General features: G+C 52.5%; 1 protein-coding gene across 4 annotated transcripts in view; it reads right to left on the reverse strand.

Annotated features, from left to right (window-relative positions):
• Window positions 1-22659, reverse strand: part of GDPD5 (glycerophosphodiester phosphodiesterase domain containing 5) — a 92061-nt gene that overhangs the window by 37081 nt on the left and 32321 nt on the right. For all 4 annotated transcript variants that reach the window (XM_009246848.4, XM_024255864.3, XM_054524834.2 and 1 more), the window contains exons 2-3: window positions 19052-19135; window positions 6462-6638 (exon numbers count right to left, since the gene is read on the reverse strand). In XM_009246848.4, the coding sequence (XP_009245123.2) occupies window positions 6462-6578 (117 nt within the window). In that variant the 5' untranslated portion in view covers window positions 6579-6638; window positions 19052-19135. The remainder of the gene's footprint in view (window positions 1-6461; window positions 6639-19051; window positions 19136-22659) is intronic.

Genomic DNA, 22659 nt, shown 5'->3' on the forward strand with positions numbered 1-22659 from the left:
CAAGCTAAATCTTGGGCACCTCAGCTCTTCCAATGGTCAGCCTGTTCCACCTTCACCAAGTTCCAAATGGGGGAACTGATGCATGGGAAAGCCTGGGAAATGTCAGCTGGAAAGGGTACAGGGAGCTCCCAAAAGGGAGAGATGGGCAGGCTATGGCAGGATTACCCTGGCCCTGATCCGGGAGATTTGGGGGAGGTGGTGGCCTGGGGAGGTTGAAGAGATATTGCAGCATTAGGGCCGAGCAAGGAAAGGGATTAGAATCCCCATCCCCAGCCGGCTCCTGACAGCCTAAGAGGCTGGATTTATTTTTCTGGACTACAGAGAGCTGGGCAATCAGGCCTCTGTCCTTGCTTCTGCTGGGGTGCACTCAGAGTGGTTCATTAGGCAGGAGAATGCAATTAAGTCCTGCCTGGAGCACCCTGTCTCTCCCAGCCTATCCCTTGGCTGGCATCAGCCCCTTGGGGAGACATGAGCAGAAGGGCTGAGGGGCCCTTAGGAAGAACCATCCCAGATCCCTTCATAGGACCCTGACCACGTCACAGGGTGGGTGGCCATAGTCCCCTAGTAATGCCCCATCTCCTGCCCCACCCTTGCTCAAGGTGTTCACAGAGTGTCATCAACAAGACTTAGCCACTTCCCCTGGAGTGTGGCATGGTCATGCCAGGTGCCCTTGGTGCTATTCCGAGAGGAGCTAGGCAGGGTGTGGGGGTTTCTTAAGGCAAGAGACAGCATGGCTTTATTGCAGCGATAAATCCCCACCTCCTCATGCTGCAACAAACCAGCCCCTCCTCTCTCTCTCATGGATGTAATAATATCATCTCCTAGTTTCTTATCCTTATAGGAATCCTGCAATTTTAGAAGTGGGAAAAATAAAGCTCAGAGGGCCTCTCTCTCACCCCTGCCGGGTCTCTTTTCCTCAAAGCACTGAAGGAGAGAAAGCCATCACTTTGAAAGTTTGTAGGGAGGGCACGTTTTCTGCAGGGTTGGAACAATGGTCTCCTTGGTACAAGACAGGAGGCAGATTCCTATCCATGATCTAATTGTATCTGTAGGACATAGATTCGTACCTCCACTTAACCCACAAGCAAGCTCAGGCCCAGAGAGGGTCTGGGCCTGACCTGAGATCACACACTCAGTCACTGGGAGGCAGGGTCAAGTTCAGGCTGCAGCTCCCTTGCCAGGAATGCACAGTGGCATCTGGCTCAATCCAGCCACACCCTGGAGCCCATCTCAAAGGCTGCTTCACCCCTGAAGCCTGCCCTGATTTCCTGAGTGGGATCCATTCTTTCCAGCTCCATATCCTGGACACAAATCCACATGGCTGACAGGACAAAAAGTGGGGGCCAGCTGGGAACTTATCTCTTCCTCCCTCTTGTGCACTGGCAGAGCCCAATCCCAGCTCCAAGGGTGATCTGGGAGATCCCTCTGGCTGAGGCAGCACCCTCCACTGCCAACCACCACCAGGAGCACAGGAGGCAGCACCAAGAACGCAGCACGCACCCGTCCGCACATGTACGCCTACATTCTCTGCCAGCTCATTAGGGGTCCGGCCGCCCCACCTGGTCAGCAAGATGGCAGTCACATCCCCTAACCGCTTCCTCTCTCACTCGTGAACACATATGCTCAATCCTCTTTCCAGTCGTTTATTCAGTAAATCTTGTCCGAGGACCTCCTCTGAGTCAGGTCCCTGGAGTGTGCAGGCCCAGGCCCTGTCCTAAAAAGAGTCCAGTGGGAAACAAAAAATCACAATCCACCTGGCCAGCACAGGTCAACGTGCTGTGGAACCCCAGGGGAGCGAGGAAGGTGGGGAGAGCGAGCAGTGAGGAGAGAAAGGAAGGAGGAGGGCTATTTTTTGGCAGAAGTTGGGGGCATGGAGGGGGATTTGCAATGAGTCTTAAGGGGCAGAGAGGAGAAAGACAGGGCATTCCAAACAGAGGGAATGGCAGGAGCAAAGGCCCAGTGCTGTGGTGGGTGAGGTTATCCTGGGGATGCGGAGAAGCTCAGGGTGGCTGGAGTGGACGAGCATGGAGGGGAAGGGGCAGAGGAGCTGGGGATGGATTTCTCTACAGCAAGTGTCTTCCTGCCAGGGTAGGGTGATGGGGGGCTCTCATCATATCCCATCATAGGAGGCAGGCAACTGGGGTTAGGGAGGCTTATGTGTCATTCTGCCCACCCCTCCTGTGCTATTCCTGGACTCTACTGAGACCGCTGTACTCTCACTCGCTCCTGGGGCACAGCATGGGTTCCCATCTCCAGGACCGGCCTCCATCCACCCACGCTGGGCATCATGGGAGGATGGGATTCACTGTCAGATACTCCTTCATCTGCACCTCAGTCCACAGCCAGTCTGTTGATACCTTCTAGGTGTCTCTGGAATGTCTCCCCGGCCTGCATCCCTGTATATACCTCCTCACTCCCCACACAGACACCTGAGGCCTCACTGGCCCTCCCACCTCTACCTGAGGGCCCTCAGCATCCCCCACAATTTGACCACAGTGTTCCTCACACAGCCCGAGCCTGGCTCAGGCCCCCACTGCCCAGGATGAAGCCTAGACTCCTCAATACAGCTTCAGGCTCAGGCCCACTGAGCAGCACCCTTCCCCGTCCCTGCACCTGAGCCGGTGGACTGAATTCCTTTCAGTTCCTAAACACATGACACTCTCTTGTGCACACAGTTCCCCCTACCCTGAACACTTCCCCTGTCTGGGGAGATGGGGCCGATCCTCCCAGAGGCCAGCTCAGGCAAGCCTTCCCTGCCCCCAGGGTTTCCCCAGGCCTCCAAAATGATCAACCTGGGTGGTCCGGGTGTGTCTGATCTTGTCTGTTCCCCCACAAGCCTGGGGGCCCTTCAAGGGAGGGGAGAACCATGTCTGATATACTTATGACCCCAGAGCAGGTAACAGGACAGGTCTGTTGATTGAATAAGTAATCAGGGCACCCCAGACAAGACTGTTTGGTGTGGAACAGATGAGAAGGCACAGGCCTGGGGGTGTGATCGGGGTCAGTGCAGGCTGTGCCCTCAGCCCCTTGGCCTGAATAACTCCCTTGCTCTTCCTGGAGGAAATCAATTAAGATTATAGCAGCCTTCAAAAAGGTAAATGTACTATGAAAGTGCAAGAATTGGCTATGGTAGTCTGTCTCTTTCAATGTCTCTGGCTGGGAAGTTCCTCCAGGCATCTGACCTATATCCCTCTCTATACAGAAGCTGGTTTTGACACTGCCTTTTGCAGACACAGTCTTCAGGGGACCCTGTGGGGATGGCCTGAGAACAGTCTTCTGTCCTACCAAGTCCTTAATTGGCAGTATTAGAGTAATGAGTCACAGACAACAACCAATTAATTATCCCCAGTTATAAAAAGCTCTACTTCCCCTTCCTGGCTGTTGAGTGAGCCTGGCCTCCTGCTGCCAGGCTCCTCCACGCCTCAGAACTGGGGGCAAGAGAAGAGGCTATTTCACCTCTCTGGTCCTTGGTTTCCTGCTTCTTTATTTGTTCAGTGTGTGTCCTGGGGGGCTGGGGGGCAAAGGCTTGGAAGAGGTGGGAATGTGTCAGGCTGGGGGACAGGAAGGAGGAAGACCAGCGTGGATGGAGAGGAAGGGGCCCTTCCCAGGCTCTCTCCACGCACCCTCTCCATTCCCCAGGATCCACTTCAGGGCCCAGGGCTGGATCATAACCAGGGAAACACTGAGGATTCCAAGCCTGGCATTCAAGGCCACTCCCCATCTTGTCCCAAATGCTCCTGGCCCAGTGCTCTTTCTCCTCCATCAGGCAACTTCCCAAGTCCCCTTGCCTTTCTTCTTCCAGCGAACTCTCACTTAAACCCACATCTTCAACACACGCTATCTTCCCTAGTCTCCAGCAGTTTAGACTGCAAATCTATCATCAGCCTGTGTGACTGATTTCTCCATCTGTAAAATGGGCACACAATTAAACATGGCCCATGGAGATGTTACAACAATGACTAGGGCAATGCATGTAAACGGTTTGCTCCCTGCATACAGTAGGTACTCAATAAATGTTAACAGATACTATTACTTTCATACTTCATTTTCCAGCCTGAGAATGAGAATAAAACGCCTCGTGACTCTCCCACCTTTCAGCCCATTTCACAGATGAGACCCAGGGAGATCGGGTTTCACAGGAGTTGAACCCAGGCTTCTCTGAGTTGGGAGATACAGGGGGAGAATCCCCCCTGGGGCTGGGGTGGTGAGAATAAGGAGACACACCAGGCCCACTGGAAGAGCCCTCTCCACCACCCCTCAGCTCAGGCAGCTCTCCTCTCCCTACCAGCCCCCGCAGAGCTCACGCAAGACCTCTATTTGTTCAGCGAAATTTCTGGAGCCCCTACCCTGCACCAGCCCTGTCTTTGAGACACCAGATCGCTATTCCTTCATTGTGAGAGTCCAGCCCCACCGCTGCCCTCACTCAGCTGCCTCAGGGAGGAATAGGGAGAGAAAAGAGAAACGGGGAGAGAGAGAAAGGATGAGGGGCAGAGGCTGGGAACCAGGAAGTAGGAGGAGACAGGGGGCGGAGCAAAGTGAGCGACTGCAGGGAGAAAGGGGCGGGGGAGCAGAGGATGCTCATCTTCAGCTGTGAGTTTGGGGTCACCTGAGGTGAGCTCAGCCCTTTCTGCAGAGGCGCTGCCACCCAGAGCTGCTGTAAAGCCCTATACCCTCTCCTAGCCTAGCTCATGGCCCCCTGCTGCCCCTCCAGCCTTGGCCCCAGACCCCTGCCTCAGATTGGTGACCCAGACCCTAGCCTTGCAGGGCACATTCTGTTCTGGTTCTCAGTCAGCTCAAAACCAGCCTCAGCCCACTTCCTCCACTCTGGGCCCTATGCTGGCTGCAGCCAAGACCATCACTTCCTGACTCCATGCCTATGACTGGCTGGCCTTGGGTCCACCAAGGGGATGAGACTTCTGGGAGATACGCCTTCCCCAGCGTCTGCCCTGATGGCCAAGGGGCTTCCTGCCTCGGAGCTCAGCCATCCTTCTTCTTGCCTTAGCCTCAGCTGTCTCCCCACCCCATTCACACCAGTGGCTGCTGGACCTCCATTGCCCAGGTCCAGATCCAGAACAGAGTGTGGAGCACGGCAGAGTGGCCACAGGATTCTGAAGCCAAGATCTGGAATGACCTGTTTCAATGGCTAGTCATAGCTGGCACTGTGCCGGTCATGTTACAGCCCTCATCACATGTCATGGCCCAGCGGCTCCTTGAGAGGGGTGTGTCTCCCCTCCAGTTCACCGTTGAGGGAGCTCACAGGCAACTAGATTCAAGTAGAGGAGGCAACACCAAAACCTAAATCCATCTGACTCCAGAGCCCACGGCCTGTGCCCCTCCACATAAGAGGGAAAGCTGTGACATATGGTATCTCAGAGGGCTTCCCAGCGGGGGCCTGGAGTGGAGAGACCGGGGCTCTAGTACTGGCGTTGCCAGGGGCCTGCTCTGTGGCCTTGGGCAGGCCCTTCCCTCTCCTTTGCCTCAGTTTGGCCACTTGGCTCCTCTGTGGCCAGGAGTGGGGAGATGGCAATGAATCAGGCCTGGTGCCCACCCTGGCAGTTCCTGCATTTCACTATTTGGAGGTGATGAACTCAGGCTCCTCAGTCTAGGGCTCTATCTGTCATCAGCACAGGCAGAGGAGGGCAGGCAGGTGGATAATCTTCCCCAACCTCCCCAGACAGACAGCCAGGCCTACTGGGCCTCTGACATCAGCGGCAGCCACTGCTCCCCACCCCGGCCCACACCCTGCCACCCCCTGGCCACTCCAGCCTCTTCTGGGGCTGGCTGAATTTAGAGGCTGGCTTCTTTTTCAGACAAGCAGGAAGGAGGAGGAAAGTTGTTCTCCAGACAGTAAAGCTTTTAGATAAACACCACACAGGAATTGGGTTCCTTCAGAGAAGAAACTAGATCCACCGGCTGACAGCGCCCCAGGGACAGGAGTGCAGCTTAGGTCTGGCCTGGGAAGCCCAGCACTGAAGGAGGCTTTCTTTATCCGGCTGTGCACCTGCTGCCAGCTCTGGCAAGCCTGTGGCTCAGGTGACTGAGCCCTGGTGCCAGACTGTGGCCCTGCCAGCTCCCAGGCTCCAGGATGGCCAGGCCCACCTCCTCAACCTCTCCTCCAGCACCCGCCTGTTTGCCTGCCTGCCTGCCTGTCAGGATCTGCCAGGCAGCTGAGGACTTCCGCTCACCTTGGGGTGACCCTTCCCTTCTGGAGCAGCCCAACCTCAACAACGTCCGAGGAGAGTTAACAACTTGTCAACAGGACGAACTCCTTCCCTGCCCTCCTGGTCAGTAGATTCTGGAATTACTATGAGCCCATTTTACAGAGAGAGAAACTGAAACCCAGAAAGGCCATTGGCCTGTCCAGGGCGAGTCAGCAGAGACAGAGCTAAGACCCCTCCCCCAGCCCCTCAGGCTTGCTGGGGCTCACTGGGTCCCTCTGACCCTGTTCCAGGGTGGCTCACCGGCGTGGTATCATCATGGGAGCGCTGGTAGCGCTTCCAACGGCAGCCGTAGATGCCCGTGAGGCAGGAGAGGCACAGCTGTGGCTCGTAGTACTGCAGGGGCTGGTGTCTCACCATACTCGTGCCCACGGCCCTGGCGCCTGGCCCTCAGGCGCCCATGGAGGCCCCCAGCTTGTCCTGCAGGAGGAAGCACAGGGCAGTGAGGCAGGGGAAGGGTGAGGAGTCAGGCACCACACAGCAAGTCATTGTAGCCTAGGTCAGGGAGGGTCACCCCTGCTCAAAGCACTGCAGTGGGGCTCCGTCTCACTTGGAGTCACAGGCCCACCCTTGCAGGTCCCCAAGGACCTGTCCTCTGCCTCCTACCCAGGCCCTCATCCTCCCTACTCCTTCCCCTCCAGCCACTCCTGACCTCTTCCATGTTCTTCACTGGCCTAGCATGCTGCTGTTCCCTCTGCCTGGAATGCTCTTCCCTTAGAAACCCGCATGGCTTCCTCCTCTTTCCCCTCCTCTCTTCAGGTCTTAGCTCAAATGTCCTTTTCTTTTCTTTTTGAGATAGAGTCTTGCTCTGTCACCCAGGCTGGAGTGCTGTGACACGATCTCGGCTCACTGCAACCTCTGCCTCCTGGATTCAAGCAATTCTCTTGCCTCAGCCTCCCAAGTAGCTGGGATTACAGGTGCCCACCACATCTGGCTAATTTTTGTATTTTTGTAGAGCTGGGGTTTTGCCATGTAGGCCAGGCTGGTCTCGAACTCCTGACCTCAGGTTATCCACCCGCCTCGGCCTCCCAAAGTGCTGGGATGACAGGCATGAGCCATGGCACCTGGCCACATGTCCTTTACTCAATGAGACTGTCCCAGATCACCTTCTGTAAAACTGTAGCCCCTTCCCACATTTCCTAAGCTCCTTCCCACGTTCTCAGCTTTGTTTTCTCAATCATGTCCTTAAATATAACTTGCTTATTTTTCCTGTCTGTCTACCCTACTATAATGCAGTTTTCATGAAGGCAAGGATTTTTGTCTGTTGTATTTTCTGCTGTATTCCCAGTAACTTGAACAATGTTAGCACATAGCAGACTTTCAAAATAAACATTTTAGAAGAAATTATCATATAAGCTGAGATGTGTTGAGCACTTAAAATACACCAGGCACCGTGTAAATACTTTACATTTATTGTTCCATCTCATCAGCACAACCATCTGAAGTGGCAGGTTCTGTGTCCTAAACCCATTTGACAGTTCAACAAACCGAGGCTCAGAGAACAAGGAGTAATGCCTGGCTGCTGTCCCATAACTGGACTGTAGTCAATCTAGGAACTGCTCTAGTGTCCCAAAGTATTCATTCTCCAGACACAGGGAGCCCCCCTAGCCGGGTGGGGCCTGTGAGAGGATGGTATAGCAGCAAGAGGTGTCTTGAGGGTTGAAGTGTGGCTGCCAGAAGCTACTGCCCCAGCCCTGCTTGGCACCCTGGAGATATCTGTGGGAGCCTTGGCCTCTGGGGGCCAGTGTTGGTCAAGTGTGACCAGGTGGCAATGGGCTTGGCGCACCTCACACACCCTGAGTATCAGGTGTCATCCAGTCCTCCACACCACTGTGAGTTATTCTTATTCCATTTTGCCGATAACAAACCTGGGGCTCAGAGCAGAGAAACTACATGCCCAGAGGTGCACAGCTATACTGAGGTGTCAGGACTCCAACACTGGCCTGTGGGACTCCAGAAACTCAGTCATATGTTCTGTACCAGGCCCTGTCCGAGGCCCTGGAGACAATGTGAGCAGGACACACATAGGCTCCTAGGGCCCTGAGAGGGCCAAAGAGGGGAACAACCAGGCATTGTTCCAAGTGCTTTCCATGCAGAAACTATAACAGCAGCCCTAGGAAGGAAGGAAGTATTTGCATTTAAAAAATGGAGATATAATTCACATGCCATAAAATTTACCCTTTTAAAGTATACAATTCAGTATTTAATATACAGTATTCAATTTTTGGTATATTCACAAGTTGTACAACCATCACCACTATCTAATCCCAAAACAGTTTCACCATCCCAACAACCCCCCACCCCTTTCTCATGCACTGTCACTCCCTATTTACCCTGGCCTCACCCCTCTGGCCCTGGCAACTGCTCATCCACTTTCTGTCTCTATGGACTTGCCTATTCTAGAGACTTCGTATAAATGGAATCATACAATACGTGGCCTTTTGTGTCTTGCTTCTTTCACGCAGGATAATGTTCTCAAGGCTCATCCATGTTATAGCATGGATCAGCATTTCATTCCTTTTTATGTCTAACATTCTGTTGTATGGATCTACATTTTGTTTATCCACTGATCAGCTGATGGACATATGTGTTGTTATCACTTTTGGGTTGTTATACATAATGCTTCTATGAATGAGTTTTTTGTGTGAACGTGTGTTTTCATTTCTTTTGGGTACACATTTCTTTTGGGATAGAATTGCTGGTCACAGCACTTTGGAAAGCCAAGGCAGGTGGATCACTTGAGGTCAGGAGTTCGAGACCAGCCTGACCAACATGGTGAAACCCCATCTCTACTAAAAATACAAAAATTAGCTAGGCATGGTGGTGGGCACCGGTAATCCCAGCTACTCGGGAGGCTGAGGCAGGAAAATCGCTTAAATCTGGGAGGCAGAGGTTGTCAAGATCGCACCACTGCACTCCAGCCAGGGTGACAGGGCGAATCTCCATCTCAAAAAAAAAAAAAAAAGAATTGCTGTGTCATATGGTAACTTTTGTTTTTGAGATAAGGTCTTGCTCTGTTGCCCAAGCTGGTGTGCAGTAGTGCAATCATCGCTGATGGCAACCTCAGACTCCAGGGCTCAAGTGATCCTCCTGTGTTGCTGGGACTACAGGTGTGTGCCGCCACACCTGGATCTTATGGTAACTTTTATGTTTAACCTTTTGAGGAACTGCCAAACTGTTTTCCAATGTGACTGCACCATGTTACATCCCCAAAGTATCATCATCATCATCCCCATTTTATAGATGAGAACTCTGAAGCACAGAAAGGTTGAGCCACTTACCAAAGGACACCCAGCAGAGCCAGGATTCATATCCACGCAGGCTGGCTCCAGGGACCTTGCTCTAACCCATGGGCCTGCCAAATCTGATCTGCCGCCTATTTTTGTACAGCCCAAAAGCTAAGAATAGTCTTTATGTTTTTAAATGGTTGTGAAGAGTCAAAACAAAAATATCTTGTGACATATGAAAATTATATGAAAGTCAAATTTCAGTGTCCATAAATAACATTTCATTGGATGCAGCCATGCTCATTCATTTATGTATTGTCTACGGCTGTTTTAACTGTAACTGCAGTGTTGAGTAGTTGCCACAGAGACCATATGGCTTGCAAAGCCTAAAATACTGACTGTCTGGCCCTTTAGATGGAAAGTTTGCAGACTCCTGCAGTCACTGGGCTCTAATGGCCCACGAGCCTTATGGTAAGTGCAGTGTATGATGGAGGGAGGAAAGGGAGCCTGTGGGCACTGACCAAGGTGCAGGGAGGGTCAGAGTATGCTGCCTGGAGTCAGCACTGAGCCAAGGCCTGGTAGATGAGCTCCTAAGATGCCACTCTCCAAAGCCCCAGGGGCTGCACCGTAGGAGCACGCTGGGCTTCAGGCCCACTCACTACTTCCACCACCAGGTCTCACTCAGGGCCTCTGCCTGTCCCTCCAACACCACCACCCAATGCTGACTTCACCTCAGTGTGGAGATTACAGCCTCCAGTCCGAGGGGGAAGATGCATTAGCAGCTTGCTGGGAATACTGAATGACCCGGAGTCTCCTGAGTGCTGGGAATTGACTGCTGCAGCCTCTGTTCCGGGGAGCCCTGGGGAGGCATGTGGACTATGGTGCAGCTGCTGGGGCTTCCCTGAGCCAGGGCCTGGGGGACAGGCTGGGGTGGGGACACAGCTTGGCTCCCATGGGGCTAGAGAGACCATGGGTGGGGCTTGGTGTAGGGTGCTCTCAGCTTTACTATACTCCAGATTTGGGGAGTGTTGCGTGCCCACATAGGCACCCCCACATTCCCAGCCTTCCCACAGGGGTGGGAGGCCAGGGTCCACAGCCAGGGGAGCCAGATCTCACCCTGTGCACTCTCCAGATGGGGGTCTCTACTGTCATGTCAGCCACTGCATCTGCCCCCACCTCCCCAGGAAGGGAGGAGGCGGGTGCAATGTGGAAAGAAGCCTAGCTTCATGCTGCCTCGCATTGACTTGCTCTGTGGCTGGGGCCACTCAGGCTCTTCCCTGAGCCTTGGTTTCTGAATCTGTAAAAGCAGGTAACAGCTTCTGCCTTGACTTCTATAGGACACACAATTGGAGGCAGGGAGGGGGAAAGGTGCCAGGAGGTACTGCAATGCTGAGGTACAACAGGTGGACATCCTGCAATGCACGTGGGAGCCTGCCCCAGGTTCCCTTGCCTTCACACTCCTTTCCGGGGACTCCCCTGCCCCTGGGACTTATTCCCACATGTCCTCTGCCTGCCCCTCCCCTGTCCCCACGACTGCACGTTCCAACCCACCCAGGAATGGAAATTCCATTTCAAACCTGGAAAAGAGGGAAGTAGAAGTGCGTGCGTCATGCCTCGGCCCAGAACTTCGCTGATTCTGGCTCTCAGAGTCTCCTCTCCCCCAGGTGCATTTTTGTCCTGTTCATAACTGTAGGGGATTCTCTGGGACGCAAACCTCTTCTCTTTCTTCTGTATGCTCTCCTGGCTGTGGCCATCTTGTCCACTCTCACGGCTTCAGTTACTAGGTGCTGCCAAGGCCACCCAGGCTCTGCCTCTGATCAAGATAGCCAGCAGCTCCTGGATGTCTCCAGCGGTGTCACCGAGGCCTTGCAGACCCTTTTCTCAAGGCCCTTTTCTCGCCATCCCCACAGCCACTCCCGTGTTCAAGGCCTCATCTCCCCTGGCTGGGGACTCCTCCAGATTCCTTGCTATCAGCCCCATCCCTCCAATCCATACTCTTACCTGCAGCTGGACTGAACTTCTTAACAGGCAGTGACCAGGATCTGACCCCTACTGCTTTTCCAGCCTTGCTTCCCTTCACCTGGTGAACACCTCCTGATCCTTCAAGTGTCAGATGTTCCCTCCTCCGTGGAGGCCTGGTTTGGTTAGAGGTCTCCCCAGCCTTCCATATCCCTGGCATGTCCCTCCCTCTTACCTGGGCACACTGTGAGAGCACCGTGGACATGCCTGCCTCCCCCATGGGATGGTCTGCGTTAACCCCATGTCCCCAGGGAGCAACACAGGGCAGCAAGAGCAGGAAGCACTAGGGACTTCTTGGACCATACTTCAGAGAAGTTCCCAGAAGTTCTGCTAACGGAGGCATGCTGCTCACACCACACTCGGCAGCCAGGACAAGCTCTGAGACGGGACTCTCTCCACCATCCCTCACCAGCCCATCACCTCCCCTCCCCTTCCTGCCAGGGATAATGGCATTACTTAGGTCCAGTCGATTTCTCCAAGCTACGTCCCAGGGCTGCTGATACCAGCCAAGTTCCCAGGAAATCCCCTGCCAAGAGCTACTTCTGGCTCTGGGACAAGAGAACGCTCTCACCTCTGAGCCTGATGTCCAAGGCCCCTCCCCAGCCCAAAGTCCTATTTTCTGTCAGAATTCCTGGCCCCTACCCTGTACTTGCACAGCCTCCTGCTTGCACAGGGAAAAGCAAGAGTCCATGACTAAGATGGAGTAAACACGCACTATGGAGCAGAGGCAGGATGCTGGGATGGGCGTGCACCTCCGGCGTCCTGTCCCATCCTCACATCCCAGGACGAACCTGCCTGCTACCTACCTACCCTTTTTCCCTCCCATAACTGCCAGGCCCACACTGTGCCCCGCAGACTGCACTGCACTGCTCTCAGCCCCTTTTCTGATCATGAAGTGCCTGGATTCTAGCCTGGTCACCCTCAACTGACTTGCTATGTGACCTTGGACAGGTCACTACCTCTTGCCTGAGCCTTACTTTACCCATCGGGGGAATGAGGACTAAATGGGGTAATACATGGAAGTGCTCAGGTCTGTAATAAAAAGGAATTGAGGCAACAATATGAATCTTGAAGACGTCATGCCAAGTTCACAAAAGGCCACATATTGTATGATTCCATGTATAAGAAATGACCAGAATGGGCAAATACTGAGACAGAAAGTAGCTCAGTGAATGCCAGGGGCTGGGAGGATTGGGGAGGAAAGGCAGAGTGACTGCTAATAGGTGTGGAGTTTCTTTTTGGGCTGGTGAAAATGTCCCTGGCCGGGCGTGGTGGCTCACGCCTGTAATCCCAGCACTTTGGGAGGCCGAGGAGGGTAGATCACTTGAGGTCAGGAGTTCGAGACCAGCCTGGCCAACATGGTGAAACCCCGTCTCTACTAAAAATACAAAAATTAGCCGGGCGGTAGTGGCAGGTGCCTGTAATCCCAGCTATTTGGGAGGCTGAGGCAGGAGAATCACTTGAACCCTGGAGGCGGAGGTTGCAGTGAGCTGAGATGGTGCCACTGCACTCCAGCCTGGGCAACAGAGTGAGACCCTGTGCGCCACCATCCAACCCCCCCACAAAAAAAGAAAATGTCCTGGAATTAGTGGTGATGGTTGCGAACTTTATCTCAATAAAACTTTTTTTGTTTAAGTGCCCAGGTCTGGAAGTCACATGAATGTCTGCACTAGTTGTGAGGTGCTGCGAGGTCAGTGGCAGCTGCACCAGAGGGGACAACAGCCTGGAAACCTTGGCTGTACCTGGGCCCCCTCCACTCCTACCCAGGCAGGGTCTTCAGACCCCTCAGATTCTGGAAACAACTCTAGTTCCTTCCAAGGAACTCTTCTGCCAAATTAACCTGAATTGTTTCTGTTGTTTGCAATCCCAAACCTTGATTGGTATGAGGATATTCACTGTGTTGCCAGCTTTTAACAGGTTTTAAACCCTCAATAAATGTGTTCAAGAACTGATTGAGGTCAGGTGCCGTGGCTCATGCCTGTAATCCCAGCACTTTGAGGAAGCCAAGGCAGGAGGATCACTTGAGGCCAGGAGTTCAAGACCAGCCTGGGCAACATGGTGAGACCTCCATCTCTAAAAAAAAAATAATAATAATAAAAAGAACTGGCTGAGCTAACATATGTACAGTGTGAGTACTACCATGCACAATGGTTACTGTTTGTTGTGCTAGCACTTGCTGCTGGGTGGTGTGGGTACTCCAGGTCATTGCTAGGTACTGTGCTGAGCATTGCATAGGCGTCCCCTCCCCTTACAACCTTCCTGAGCAAAGGCCAATGGTCTTACTTAACAGATTGCAAACATGGGCCTGAACGAATGGGCAAACCAACCACAGTGCATCCCACACAATGAGGAATATTATTTGGCAATAAAAAGGAGTCAGCTACTGAGCCACAAAAAGCAATGGAGAGACCTTGAAAGCATATTGCTAAGTGACAGAAGCCAATCTGGAAAGCTATATACCGTACGATTCCAACTAAGTGACGTTCTAGAAAAGGCAAAACTATGGAGGTAGTAAACAGATCAGTGGCTGTCAAGGACTCAGGGGGAAGGGAAAAATAAGTGGTGCTCAAGGAATTTTGAGGGCAGTGAAGCTCTTCTGTATGACACAGTAATGATGGACATGTGTCAAACCCCATAGAGTGTGCAACACGAGGAGGGAACCATAGCGCAAACATGGACTTTAGTCTATCATAATTAACCAATATTAGTTCATCAGTTGTAATAAATGTACCATATTAATATAAGATGTAAAGAATAAGCCAGACTGTGGGGAGGGGGAAGGCGGAGGAGGGTATATGGAAACTCTCTGTACTTTCCAATCAATTTTACTGTAAACCTAAAACTGCTTTTGAAAAAGTGTATTAAATACACACACACACACACACACACACACGTGTGCACGCGCACCCAAGAGGTTAGGTAATTCACCCAAGGCCAAACAGCTAATCATGGAGGAGGGAGGATTTGAACTCAGGGCTGTTGACTCTAAAGTCCAGACTCTCCATGGTTGCAGCCCCACAGGGTGGGCCTGTTCACATTTCTATCACCTTCCACGTCAATGCCAGCTGCAGCATCTGTAAAACTGCAAATTGTACCTCAAAGGGCCAAGCTCAGTATTTTGGTTGGTATCAGGAAAGCAAGGCAGAATGAGTCTAGGAACATTGGGGAGGAAAGGAAAAACCCCCAACAGTGCCAGGGCTGGTGGGGATGGGAGGCCGACTTTTGGCATTGTGCTAGGGCTCTGGGGAAGGGGGGCAAGCATGCAGATGGAGAGACACCCCCCTTCTCCTTGGCCGTGGCTGCCCTCGCGGGGCCTCAACCCCAGCCCAGCCCTGGGATGATGGTCTGAGGCTGAGCTCGAACACCAGTAGGCTGAGTGACTGCCCCAAGCCTCTGGCCTCAGTTTTCCCATCTGTATCATGGGAGGGTTTGAGCACCCTTGGCTGATCTCTAAGGGCCTTTCCAGCACTCAACTTCTAAAACCCTTTAGCTACCCGCTCTCTCCTCACCCCCAGTAGCAAAGCAGAGAGGGGGCTGCTCGAGGAAAAGGGAAGGCCAATCCCTGATCCCTCCCTGGTCTGACTGGGGAAGAGCCCCCTCTGCTTCCACGGCTAATCACTGGGCATCCTGACAGTCACCCTCCTGGGACACAGTTCAAAACTTGGATGAAAGTGGCAGGAAGGCCCATACCAAGGTTAGGTGCCTGGGTGTCCTCAGCACCAGGGCAGAGCTCTGGCCTCCACCATCTTTGATAGGGATCAAGGTATAGGTACATTGTGGCCTAGATGACTCACAAATAGTGATGACCCCAAACTTCCCTTACAGTAAAATGCCAGGCATGAAAGGTGCAGGGCCATGGTGACTTGTTTCCATAGGGCTCCAGGATCATGGCCTTGGAGCAGGACCAGGGCCTTTCTGTGGTCCTTCCTCACCACTTCATCCATCCCTGCTCCCAACCCAGCTGTTCCTGTGAAACCACCTTAGCCCTGGAGCCCCTCCACCTATCCTCAATGCCTGGCAAACTCCTGCTCATCTCAGCTCAGGTAGCCCCTCCTCCAGGAAGCCCTTCCTGACTGGGTCACGATCTCTTCTGGATCCCACAAATCTGTGTTTCCTGACCACTGTGTAGGGGCTTCCGGGAGATGGTGAGATCGATGCAGAATTCAGAAATGAGAAAAGATTTGCAGCACAAAGGGGAGAAGGAAGGGCATTTTAGGTAAGGAGACAGCACAGCGGAAGCCTAGGTGGCAGGGAGGGCAGTGATTGAGCCTTCTCCCAAGGCAGAGGGCACTCCAAACAGCTCACCAAGTGGACCATTTCCCAAAACAAAACAACCAAACCCAAACCTACAAAACGAATCTCTGGCCCCAGGGCGAGGGCTGGAGGTGGGTGAGACAGGAAAGATTCTGGAAGAAGCCCAGCCAGTGAAATGTGGAACCCACCCATCCCCGGCCCTGCCCTGTGCTCTCCAGCCCCAGCCTCCTGCAGGTAGCTTTTCCGGGGTGCTCACGACTCAGTCTATTTTCCATTGCATAGCCTCATTCGATGGCTTGAACGGAGAGATCCCGGCTGCCACCAACTCACTGTACAGCCTTGGGGAAGTCGTTCCTCTCTGGGCCTCAGAGAAAGCCCTAGATTCTAATGGAACGTGCAGAGAAGGTAACCAGACCTAGGGGCAGGAAGGAATTCTAAGTCACAGGGGCAGCTGCCAGTGGGGAGAGGCTCGGGGAGGAGGTGCCTGGAAGGAGGCAGGGAGAGAGGCTTTGAGGTGAAGAGGCAGGTGGGGCCTGTGCCACCCAGGCCCTGCAAGCCTCCTCATTCTCTGGGGAAATGTCACTCAGTGGCCAAGGCTGGGGCTCAGCCAGAGCCTCCAAGAATCAATCATGCCATAATTAAGGTCACTATTAATCTCTTTCCATGGTGATGCCAGGGCCTCCTGTTTACCCAACACTTCTGTCCCAAGAGACCTCTGATTGCCATTCCTCTCGGGAGGAGGCTGGCAGGGCCCAGAGGCGAAGGTAGACTAGCTCTTCTCCAGCTCAGGAGCCTTCCCAGGGGCCTTGGGTTCTCTTGGTACAGAAAGGACTTCTCTTTCCCAGGTCAGGGCTATGAGCTTGGGCTGAGTAGTCACCAAAAGTGACCTGGCCTTGCCCAGAGGGCACAGCTTAGCATCTCAGAACTCAAAATCTCAGGCTCCAAATGCCCCAAATTGGACCTCTAGAATCACTTCACCCAAGACTCACAGTGTCATGGAATCCTTATTGAATAATTCCACTGGTATCTTCAAATTATCCCTGGATTTCAAACTGCTAAGTCACAAAACATCAGCACCAAAGTCCTGGAGGCACTCCATCCAGCCTCCCCTTCCATTCTCCAGTAAGAGCTGGAGAACTCTTACTGGTGGTTCTCCAGCCTCTCCAGACCGGCCAGTGGCTTCCCTAGACTCATATACTCCTAGTGACAGGCCCCTCCCTCCCTGGAGGGCTGAGTAGTTTTCTCCAAGCCACCAGGACTGTAGGAAGGCCATCCTAAGAAGAGATCCTGCCCCCACCCCCTTCTCCCCCAGTGACACTGACAGGTTCTCTGGGGAGCAGGCAGAGCCAGTGAAGGGCCCCGGGACTACTACTCGGGGGTAGCAGAGACTTTCAGCATCCCCCACCCTCAGTTTGACTTGTGCAAGCCCCTTCCAGGAGCCCAGTGGTTCAGCCGCAGGGGCCAGGCTGGCTTTTTCTGATGGCTCTTCCTAAGTCCCTGGGAGAGGGGAGTGGGAAAGTGGGGCACACCAAGTAAATGAAAGGGGGAGGAGGAGGAGGAACGTGAGTACAGTGGAGACTTGTACAGAGCAATCTGTCCTCTGTCCTCTGTCCTCTCCTGCTCCTCCTCGTACCACTGTGCTCCAAAGACACCACCTACCCAGCTTTCCCACCTCCATGCTTTCACTCAGGTTGGGCCCTCTGCCAGGAAAGCCCTCCCCAAATCTCAAACCAAATCCCATCCATCTTAACAAACAGACCCTGTGCAAAGCTTAGGCTACTTCCCCCCAACAAAAGCCCACTGCCTCCTCCTTTTTGTGCTCACATCATCTGGCAGAGCTCCTGAGAATGATCACAGGCCTCAGTGCGCTGTAATTATCTGCTTCCGTGGCTGCCTCGCCCACCAGACTGAGAGCTTCTCCAGGTTCAGACTTCTGATCCACTTGCCCAAGCTTTTCTGAAGACCTATAGTGTCTGCAGCCCCACACCTGGTGATGGGGACACAAGATATGCCAGGCCCTGTCCTTGCTAGAAGAGTCACTGTATAGGGGACCTATGTCCCCTGCACTGGACCTGGCACCAAGGAGGTACCTATTTAGTTGTCAGTCAAAAAGCTGGTTAAATGCGAGACAGAAGGCAAAAAAGAACCAATCAAAGCATCTTACACCACACAACTGCAGAGCCACTTCTGAAAGCCTGAATTCTGCCTCTGAATAATAATTAGCCTTTTCCCAATTTACAGAAAAAAAAATTAAGTTACTAACAAAAAAAAAAAAGACTCAATTAGGTACTTTTCTCTCACAAATTTTTCTTAAACTTCTGATATCCATTTGCACATTTCTATACCATATCTAGTGTAAGATGACCTCAGATCTAGCACAGGATACTAATTTCATCACTGTCATGAACATCACTACTCTTCACAGTCTTCTGCAAAGAGCAGCAGTCTCTCTGCTTCCAGGCAGGTCCGAGAACCTGGGGCCTAAACTTTTCCTCCTTTCCTTCAAACGTCCAGCTTTCGCCTTGGTGACCAATGAAAACCGAGCTTGCTCGAATGCTGAGGAAGAAAGTCCCAGGAGCTGGCTGGCCCACCTTGAAGGTTCATGCCAATTCCATGATATAAGGCCTCCAAATCCACTATTTGTCATTCATTCCTTTGGAGGAAGCATCACTTTCTCTAGGATTCTCTTTTAAAATATAAATCTTCTCTGGAGTTGGAAGCCCATTCAACCCTCAGATTGGAGGTTAAGGAAACTTAGTTTAATGCTGGGCTCTTGAGAGGCAGTAAATCACAGGGTTTGTGAAGAGGTCAGCCTGCCTGGGTTTTCATTTAACTTTTTTTTAGAGACACAGTCTCACTCTGTCACCCAGGCTGGAGTGTAGTGGCACAATCATAGCTCACTGCAGCTCGAACTCCTGGGCTCAGGCAATCTTCCTGCCTCAGCCTCCCAAGTAGCTGGGACTACAGGTGCGTGCCACCGTGCCCGGCGACCTGCCTGGGTTTGAAACCCAGCTCTACCATGTATTTAATGGCGCAAGTTTCTAAATGCCTTTATACCTCAGCTTCCTTATCTATAAAGCGGGGATAACCATGGCATCAGCCTCATGGGCTTTCAGACAAGTACCTGGAACACTGTACTAAGCAAGAGACAAGTCTACTCAGAGCTTCAGTTTTTTCCTGTCCATAAAATGGGACAATAATCCCATTTATGCCTTTTTCATAAACTGTAGAGTGCTGCCCCCATGGGGGAGGTGGACATTGTGTAAGAACCCAGTCAGCTGCCCTCTGCAGCCTGTCTTGAACTCCTTTCTCCCTCCCTCCTTTTTTCTTTACCTGGAAGAAGATACCAGTGGCTGTGAGCTGGGCTCCTGGAGGTGTCTTGTCCACAGAGGTGGTGATATCACTTCACTGGGAGAGCTGAGAAGACAAGGGGATAAATCCAGTGAGTTCATTCATCAGTCCATCCTGCCTTCTACTATCCCACTCGACCCTTAGTGAGCACCTATCCTGTTCCCTCCCTGTGCTGGGTGTGGGGCCCAGTGATGGGTGACACCGAGTCCCTGCCCTGGGGAAGCCACAAAGCTGGTGGATGGGCTGACAGGACATACGTGATCTAATCCCCAGCCATGAAACCCGGCACATGAAATCCACCTCCACGCATGCTGCCCACAAACCAGCCCCAGGCCCAGACCCAGACAACCTGTTTCCTGAACCACTCCTGCCCCTCCAGGACCCACGGACCCAGGATCCAAAGCCCAGCCACCCTGGGGGCAGAGGCCCTTTCACGCTGCCCAGGGACCTGCTTCTCTGAGGTAGCTGCCAAACCAGCTGTTCTTCTAAAGCAGCCGCTAAGGGAAGGACAGTAGCCCGGAGGTGGGATCTGGGGCACCACAATTACATGCCTGAGCTCTGACTCATGCACCACCTCCCCCATCACCAGCTCCTGCAGCCAGCAGGGCAACCCCCCACCCAGGAACTGGGAAAAGAGATGGTGCCGACAGGCCACGGGAAGCAGAGGGGCCAGGAGAGGTGAGGAGGAGACTGCAGGCCAGCATTGCAGGCTTCCGAGGATGCTAACACCTTGTCTACTAGGGACACTGAGGCTTCAAGGACGGAGGTCTACCTACATCACATAGAGGCAGAGCCAGGGCTGGGACCTGAGCCTCCTGGTGCCAATATAACAACTCTCCCCAACCCAACTGGATTCTAGAGCCACACACCAGCAAGAAACACATAACCAAACACACACCTCCGTGTGTGAACCAGAGGTGGACAGAGCTGGACTCAGAGACAGCTCGGAAATGACAGCCACCGAGAGACCAGCACTTGAGACACTCCCAGGCCTGCCCCTCTGCACCTCCAGGTTTCTCACAGTGCCCTGAATGTACAGCACTTTACAGTTTATAAAACATACTTATTTCCTCTACCCCCTACAATGATCCTAAGGCCTAAGTGGCAGAGGAAATATAAATAGACCAGCGGCTTCTCCTCTAAACTTTAATGTTTGAGAAGCCATGGTCTATTTATATTTCCTGGGGCCTTGGACCTTGGAAACCTAGGGAACTTGTTAAAATGCAGTCTGACTCAGTTAAGTCTAGGCTGGGGCCTGAGATTCTGCATTTCTGATAAGCTCCCAGGTGACGCTGATGCTGCAGGTCCCTGGACCACAATTTGAGTAGCAAGGCCAGAACAAGTCAAGAGCATGGGACCTGGAGTCAAACTACACAAGTTAGAATCTTGGCTCTTACTGTGTAACCTTGGGCAAATTACTTAACCTTTCTGTGCCTCAATCTCCTTAGGTATAAAATACTACTACTAATAAAACCTACCCCATAGGGTCAATGTGGGGATTAAATTAGTTACCATATGTAAAACACTTAAAGTGACTTATTTCAGATTTTGAAATGGAGGTTCTGAGAAGTGAACACACTCAGCAAGGCGGCAGAGCCAGAATTCAAGCTCAAACCTACAAGCTGCACAAAATGTCATAGCCACCAAGCCCCTCCCTTATTTCAGATTTTGAAATGGAGGTTCTGAGAAGTGAACACACTCAGCAAGGCGGCAGAGCCAGAATTCAAGCTCAAACCTACAAGCTGCACAAAATGTCACAGCCATCAAGTCCCTCCCCCCATCAGACAGACATGGATATTGAGGTCCAGAGAGGGGCAGAAAACTGAAATGATCACCAGAAATTTCTCACCAGTGTGAGAAATACAAGTCCATGACTCCATCCCAGTGCTCCTTCCACCACACCTTACTGCCTGTCAGGAAGGAAAGTACCGCAGAGTCTCCCCAGGGTTCTCAGCTCTGCTATCAGCCTTACCTGGGCCCACAGCTGCCCTGGAAACTACCTGTGGGGTTGGCTGGACGCAGAGGCCACCCCCATCCCCACTCTGTCCTCTCTCCATCCTGCCCACCAGGCTGGGTGAGGCAGAATGGTCTCACATCCTCCTGCCATTCCCCTCCTCCTACCTCCAGCCTGTGCCCACTGCCCTGTGTCAGGTCACCCAGCTGGGGTCTCGGGTAGAGGGTGACACGCCCGGGTCTGGCTCCACCCCCACCTTGCCTTCCCAGCACGGGGCCAATGGGAGCCTGTGAGTCACCTGAAGGAAGTGCTCAGCCCCAAACAGGAAGTGGCTCTTCAAGCAGAAAACCCCTGCAGGATCCTCCCAGTGCCCTGGAGCAGATGGCTTAGTAGTGGAAGCTGGTGAAGGAAGGGAAGCTGATTGGGACACAGCAATATCTACTCAGATTTTACCTGACATTCAAACTTGGGACTCACCCTCCACTTTTTGCTGCCTGGCCTGAGGACTTTTCTGCTGTGGACTGGCTATGTGTCTTAGGTACATCAGTACCCTCTCTGATCCTCATTCATAGGATCATCGACTGCACTAAAAGACTGCTATAACCTGGTAGTCTACATGAAATGAAGGGCTGGAGCAGGTGAATATAGGGTTTTATTTTATTTTTGAGACAGAGTTTCGCTCTTGTTGCCCAGGTTAGAATGCAATGGTGCAATCTCGGCTTGCTGCAACCTCCGCCTCTCGGGTTCAACTGATTCTCTTGCCTCAGCCTCCCGAGTAGCTGCGATTACAGACACACACCACGCCCAGCTAATTTTTGTATTTTTAGTAGAGACGGGGTTTCACCATGTTGGCCAGGCTGGTCTTGAACTTCTGACCTCAGATGATCCACCCGCCTTGGCCTCCCAAAGTGCTGGGATTACAGGTATGAGCCACTGCACCTTGCAAATATAGGGTTTTAAATGAATGAACAAATGCACATGAGTGAAATGAACGAGTGAATTAAGATACCTAGATATAAAACTCTAGCTACAGCGTAAGATCTATCATTTGTCTATTGTTCATTGTATGATAGAGAACTCTTTATTGGCAAGAAGACCCACCCCCCGAACACTCTTAGACAGGGAAAAGGGGCCCCCACACATCACACACACACACACATACACACACACTCACAAATAAATTCATTAGAGTACACAGGAGCCTCTGTCACGTTACACTCGTGACCTGTAATCCTAAACATTCGCTCCTGACTTACACCTCTAAGGCCCTAGTTAAACTCTTCTCTGTTTTTTATTTTTTTATTTTTTTAAGGCATGAGTTGCGGCCTGGGTCTCACTATGCTGCCCAGGCTGGAGTGCAGTGGCTATTCTAAGGCAAATCATGGCATACTACAGGCTTGAACTCCCGGACTCAAGCAACCCTCCCACCTCAGCCTCCTGAGTAGCTGGGACTACAGGCATGCTACCATGCCAGGCCTCTCCATTTCTTGAACTTGAAGAACAAAAGGTGATTCTGTTAAGATGCTGTGAAGGTCTATGGGTCGTGTTGCTGCTGAGGAGGGAGATGGATGCTGCTTGGGGGAGGAGTGCAGCGGCGGGGGCCTGAGTGGCAAAAATATATAAGAGGGAGACAAGT

Source organism: Pongo abelii, chromosome 9, assembly GCF_028885655.2.
Source record: "Pongo abelii isolate AG06213 chromosome 9, NHGRI_mPonAbe1-v2.0_pri, whole genome shotgun sequence".
Lineage (NCBI taxonomy): Eukaryota > Metazoa > Chordata > Mammalia > Primates > Hominidae > Pongo > Pongo abelii.